This window comes from Lucilia sericata, unplaced genomic scaffold, assembly GCF_015586225.1.
Source record: "Lucilia sericata isolate MDLA Ls3-8-SP2 unplaced genomic scaffold, ASM1558622v1 Contig003593F_arrow, whole genome shotgun sequence".
Lineage (NCBI taxonomy): Eukaryota > Metazoa > Arthropoda > Insecta > Diptera > Calliphoridae > Lucilia > Lucilia sericata.
Window position 1 is genome coordinate 21,287 of NW_023996944.1, and position 6,645 is coordinate 27,931.

General features: G+C 32.0%; 1 protein-coding gene across 1 annotated transcript; it reads left to right on the forward strand.

The window, feature by feature from the left end:
* The first annotated feature begins 423 nt into the window (after window positions 1–423).
* LOC119614890 (phenoloxidase-activating factor 1-like) lies at window positions 424–4,711 on the forward strand. The gene is made up of 4 exons (XM_037970984.1): window positions 424–1,259; window positions 3,341–3,437; window positions 3,545–3,843; window positions 3,910–4,711. Exons 1-4 carry the CDS (start codon window positions 671–673, stop codon window positions 4,242–4,244), a joined length of 1,320 nt encoding a protein of 439 aa, XP_037826912.1. The 5' UTR covers window positions 424–670; the 3' UTR covers window positions 4,245–4,711.
* Window positions 4,712–6,645: the final 1,934 nt, after the last annotated feature.

Here is a 6,645-nt window from a genome sequence, read left to right on the forward strand (position 1 = left end):
AAACGTAAAAAGGTGTCAGCAATTGTAATTGTTGCTCTTTTTTGGTATTAGTTTTTTATCGTTTGTTTTGGTCTCTCATTCGTGTCTGGTTATTAGTATTTCTGTTTGTGCTTAAAGATCGCAAGGTGATCTTGAACGTTTTTTTTTTTTTCTATTAATGACTGATCGTTTGTTTTTGTTTAAAAAAATGTGTTTGACAGTATTTCTACTTCTTTTTTTGGGGAAATTGAAATTGAGAGTGTTTGCTTAAGTGTGTGTACAAGTATGTTTAGCGTGGTTTGGATTTTTATTTGATTTGTTTGTTTTATAATTTTAAATAATTTTTGGCCAAAAGAAAAAAGTGCGCGTAGGATTAACAGCTGTTGTTAGTTGACTCTTGATTTCGTTTAAACTACTGAGCGTCATAGTTGAGTAGTACGTTGAAGCGGCATGTTGTTTCGACGGTAAATTGTGTCTCTGAGCCGATTTTTAATTCAATTGTTTTGATTTGCCGCGGAATTAAATAATAAAACAAAAAAATAAAAAGAACAGACAAATAAATTTAAAAATAAATACAAGTGTTTTCTGTTGTGAGTTCAATTCAATGAATATTATTAAAAAGCGTTGCTAAAAGAAAAGAAAAAAATATAAAATAATAAATAAAAAAAACGTTTATTTATTAACTCGAGTCATGTTACCTCGCAGCTATTTAGCCATAACGCTTATCATAATTAATTTAGTTAACAAATGTCATTGTCTGAATAAAGTTGCCTATAATCATCTAGCCGATTACGATGAAGAAGAAGATGTTTCGGTCGCGTTACAAAGTGAACGAGTGCGCATACCTTGCGAAATACCAAATGAAGATAAACTGGGCGTTTGCCTGGAAGTAAGTCAATGTTCGGCTTATTTACAAGTTCGTAATTCGACAAATTTACCCGCGGAAAAAGTGAACTTTTTGAAAAAAGTTCAATGTGTTTCGAATGTTTCGTATGACGAGCGCGCCCGCAGTTTGGAACCATTAGTTTGTTGTACGGCTAATGGTCAAGATTATCGTTTTCCCAGTATCGAATTTACTAAATTCGAATATAGACGTTTTCAAGACGCCACAGCACGTTTTAAAAAGAAAAAATTAAAGCGTCGCATACAAACGGTCGAACCTATTGAGGGTTTCAATTTGTTGAACGAGTGTGGCAAGCAGGTGACTCATCGTATTTATGGTGGTGAAATAGCAGAACTCGATGAATTTCCCTGGTTGGCGTTGTTGGTGTATAATACTAGTAAGTTGTGGAGAGTGAAAAAGATCTCTACTAAATTCTATAATCATTTTCAAAATGTTGTTTGCGAACAATTGTGTTTTTTATTACAAATATACCAAATCAATCAGCGAAAAGAATTTGAAAACAATGCGATAGATCTTCAACTAAGTGATCTAGAATAGTGCTAAAATAGATGGATTGACTATGTGATCAAACTGGTATCAAATTTTGAAATATGATTATCATATTGCATATTTTGTTTCAACCACTATATTTGTATTGGTACAATATCGCAGGCAACAAGAGAGAATTCCGAAATATTTTGATCAGCTGTGATCTTGGCCAATTAGAATGTTTCCATTTATCAGGATTGCATAGATAAACAGTGATTGGATTCCAAAAATTAAAACTGATTTAAATAGTGGAATGGATGGTACTGTTTTGGAGTTGAGGTAATCTGCGAAAGGCGACAGAAACCAAATCCATTTTGTGTAATGAACAAACGCTAGCTAGCTAGCCAGGCCTCTTGGAAACTCTATTAAATATACGTCTGTTAAGTCATCTTTTTGATGCACTGAAATATAATTGCATTGTTCATGATCCCATCCAAAATAATTTAAGTAAACCGGATCTAATGCGACAGGCTTACTAGATACTACTTACGATAAGCTTTAATAAGACTTTCAGAAGCAGAATACCCAAAATAGAAGACTGAGATGCAAACACTGTCTTTCAAGACAACTCGATCTCAGAATACACTGATGGTTCAAAAACTGATATGAGTTCTTTCCGATGAGCTTGGTTTCATGGTCTTCTAAGATTGCCCAACTGTGGAATCATTAGAGAACAGTCCTACATCTCTCAAAGCCCTCGCTTCGAACTAGATATTCTCACTCTGTCGAATAGGTTTAGGTTCCAGGGAAAATTAAATTGCCTACGAGTCCTTGAACGAAATTTTTCGCAAAAGTATATTCATATCTTCCTAATTCTGACATCAAAGGCCAAAGGTCATTGGTTCTCTTGGCACTCAATAGAACTTCTATAAGTCTTCTTTTAGGAAAACTTATTGAGCGCTGTATATAGGCTAGTAAAGTATTAGTTATTATAGCAGTTGCTTACACTATGAGGAAGAAGAATCGGTACAACACCTTTTATTAAGTGCCCTGCTCTACAAAAGCGCAGATTAAGATATTTTATAAAAGTCTCTTCAAGATCTCAAGAATTTCTTTTATTTCAGGGATCAAATTAATAAAAAGACCATTAGGTATGAATACCATTTAAAGGGTCTTACGAAGGACCAAATGGCCTCCGACTGGATCAATACCTAATCTTAAACTGGTCTTACGGCTTCATATTAGGTCTAATATTTGCTATTTTCAATGCTAGCTTTAAATAGATCATCTGGACAATTTTAACTATAAATGGGACCATAATGGACCCACCAAAAAATCTATGGAAAAAAATACTTCGTTTCATAGTTTCACACATTCTTGTTTCTCTCGATTTCAATATGAACTGTCTCAAGAATTTGTCATAGTAGTTAGTAGTGCGATAGTTATTTCAGGGGACAAAATGATAAAAAGGCCACCTAAATTAGAGAGGAATACATTTACTCACGATGTCTTATGATGAGCCAAATGGCCTCCGACTGGACCCATGCCTAATATTAAACTGTTTTTAGGGCTTCATATCTGGACTCATATTTGCCAATTTCCCGTCAAAACTAGCTTCATATAGATCATTTAGATACATTTCAGCATAAATTGGACTATTATGGTTCCACCAAAATAAACCGATTGAAAACTGCTTCGACTTCAATATTGTGGTATATAAATTCCCTTCTTTTAGATAAGTGGTTCATCTCACGCACGTTGAGATACACTTTATTAAATCAAAGAACACATATAATTTATGAAAAACTCAAAGATACATACATCTGACATGGATCACTAATGCTTAAGTTATACACCGAATATAAAAAGGACTATTAGTTAATATTTTATATATTTTGATTTTAAACATTTTATCATGAGGACTATTCGCTAATTAAGATAAATATTTGAACATTTTTTTATTAGTTACTTTAACTCTACCCTTTTCAGATGATTACGGTTGCAGTGGCGCCTTAATCGATGACCGACACATATTGACCGCAGCCCATTGTGTACAAGGCGAAGGTTATCGTGAGAAAAAGGGATTGTAAGCGGTATAGTATTTTAAATAATTTCGAAATTTACTCTAAATTTACAATTCTTTTGATATCAAAAACAAAAACAAAATTCTCCTACGAACAAATAAATATATAGAAAACATGTGCGCTTGGGAGAATTTAATGTAAAAACTGAACCGGATTGCATTGAAGAACCCAACTATTTGAGTTGTGCTGATGCGGCTTTGGATATAGGCGTGGAAAAGATCTATGTACATCCCGACTATAAAGAGTATTCTTTTAATAAATTCAATGATATAGCGGTGATACGTCTAAAACATCCCGTCTCTTTTACACATTTTGTTATGCCCATATGTTTGCCAAATAAAACCGAAGATATAACATTTGAGGAGGGACAAATGTTTTCGGTATCTGGTTGGGGTAGAACCGATTTGTGTAAGTTAGATTAAAATCGAATAATAATTAAAATATCAACTTAATACTTAATTTTTTTCATTATAGTTAATAAATATTTCATTAATATACACAGTCCCATAAAACTTAAGCTTCGCATACCTTTGGTGGCGAAAGAAAATTGCACCAAGGTATTGGAATTGTTTGGTGTACAATTGGGTCCGAAGCAATTGTGTGCTGGTGGTGAATATGCTAAAGACACTTGTGCTGGTGACAGTGGTGGTCCCCTAATGTTTTTCGATCGTAAACATTCTAGATGGGTTACCTACGGCATTGTAAGTTATGGTTTCACTCAGTGTGGCATGGCCGGACATCCGGCTGTCTATACAAATGTGGCCGAATACTTAGATTGGATTCACTCTGTGATCGATAAAGTAACGTAAAGAGAGAGAGAGAGGGAGAGAGTTATACAATAATACTTTCTAATTGACGTTAGAATTATCTAAAACAAATTGTGTTTATTTCGAGAAATGAAATACAACTTGTTTAAATATGTACAATTTGCATTAATTTAATTAGATTAATTATTAGCACTAACTTAGTTAAATTATTGTTATTATTATTATTATTTTTTTTAATATATGTTTAGCTGTTTTTGTATTTGTTTAAAATTGCAATTATGTTTTTTTGTGAAACGTGTGTTTGTTTTCTTAATAATTGTTAATTAATTGGTTTCTGTTTAAATAATTTTGTTCATAAACGTAAAACTCTTATTCAGGATTAATTTAAGACCCACCCACCTTTGTATTTGTAAATATAAGAGATTAAAAATAAATATTTATATTAATGTAGATAATGAAATATTAGCATTAATTTGAAGTTTAATCATTTAAGGAATGTTAAGTGTAAATAAAATGTGATAAAAAATAAATAAAATATGTTGTGAGACTTAAATTAATTTCATTGACACAGTTGAAAATATAATAGTGACGTAGAGAGATCCAATATAACCTAGTGATTTTGAGCTCCCGACATTTCTAATCCTCTGTATATGTTTATAACAGGCATGGGGGATAATGACTACATTTTCAATTACAATTACATTTGAAGTAATTGTAATTGAAGATTCACCAATTACAATTACTTGTAATTGTAATTGAAGTTTATCCAATTACAATTATTTGTAATTGTAATTGTAGTTTCGCCAATTACAATTACTTGTAATTTTAATTGAAGTTTTACCAATTACAATTATTTCTAATTGTTATTGAAGAATTTCCAGTTACAATTACTTGTAATTGTAAATTTTGTTCCTTATAATACATGTAATTTTGTAATTAGTAATACATAAATTACAATTACAAGTAATTTTAATTGGAAACTTCAATTGCAATTACAAGTAATTGTAATTGGCAAAACTTTAATTACAATTACAATTAATTGTAATTTGTTATTGGGTCAATTACACATTACAAGTAATTGTAATTGGAAAAACTTCAATTACAATTACAAATAATTGTAATTGTTGTAATTGTTTATTTCTCAATTACACATTACAAGTAATTGTAATTGACCATATAGTGAATTACTTTGTGTAATCATTACCCCGCATGTCTGGTTTATAACACGACTCTTCTAAACATTTTGTATTATATAAAGACCCGTACTATATGGAGGATAATTTAAAAAGCTTGTTAACAAAATCTCAGTTTTACAACTCTGACAGTCTGAGCATTGTCGTGTTGGTAGGTCCATGGTATAGATCCAAATAAGTTTTTGAGTTGTGAGAACGTGACTTTTAATATTCTTTTGTACGATGCAACAATCGTTTTTCGAGAGTACCATAACTTCCGCATTCCCTACTTACGATGAATGAATATTTCATCTGCTTATCAAATTTTGGATATAACAAATGTATTCACCTGATCCATCGACAATGAGAATTTCGTCAAAAAATACAAATTTGAACAATTTGTTCCATTACTTCATTGAATTCCCTAAAAATTGAAGGCGCTGAGCTTTCAGATTGTAATTTGTTTTCCTTTGAAGTTTTCATTTGTCGACCATTGGAATCCTGTTATAGTTTGTACGACCTTCTAGTGGAACCTCAGATAGTTGAAGTTTGCATGTTTTATCGCACGAAAATATTTTCGTTTCTAAAAAGAGTTGATAGTTTTAAATACATCTAAACAGGATACCACGAAGGTTATCACATCAATATAGATCAGTGACGACAGAATGCTTTTTAAAACGAAGTTAACCTTATTGAAGTACTGATCCATCAAGTATAAAAAAGGCTTAAGCGGGAGGATTGAATGTTTACCCGTTGAAGATTTTCGTTTTTACAAGAAAGACGAAAACTTTTTGAGTTAATTGAATCCAGTTTCCTAAGCAAGACCGAAAGAATTAAGCACTTCTGTAACAAATAACAAGACACGCCGCTACTGGACGCTATGTAGCAGAACCATTGGCACGAAATGGGCCTAGGTCCCATTATGACATATTGGCTTTGTAAAATTATGATTAGTCCAATGTCAATATGAAATTTAATTATAGGATGGGGTCGTGAGTACCAGATCGAATACTAGGAACATTAAAGGTGAAGAAATTGTTAGACATTGATCCCAGATAGACTGTTATGGTCAAATAGAACATTAGAACAAATATTCCTTAGGATTTGCTGATACACAGACGGCTCTAAGCTTTAAGATAGAAATTGTATACCTTGAAAACGAAATATATCATATTCCAGATCACAACACTAGCTTCTAGGTGTAGGTCCGTGTTATTATTGAATGTGTATATAAACGATATAGATAAAATATGGGGCTAGAAAATGTAACA

What these genes read in the sequence shown, in the direction of transcription:
- LOC119614890 (XM_037970984.1), top strand. Translation starts at nt 671, where the DNA reads ATGTTACCTCGCAGCTATTTAGCCATAACGCTTATCATAATTAATTTA. An exon ending in GTTGTTGGTGTATAATACTA is followed by an intron (nt 1,260 to 3,340) that starts GTAAGTTGTGGA and finishes TACCCTTTTCAG; the next exon opens with ATGATTACGGTTGCAGTGGC. An exon ending in TATCGTGAGAAAAAGGGATT is followed by an intron (nt 3,438 to 3,544) that starts GTAAGCGGTATA and finishes ATAAATATATAG; the next exon opens with AAAACATGTGCGCTTGGGAG.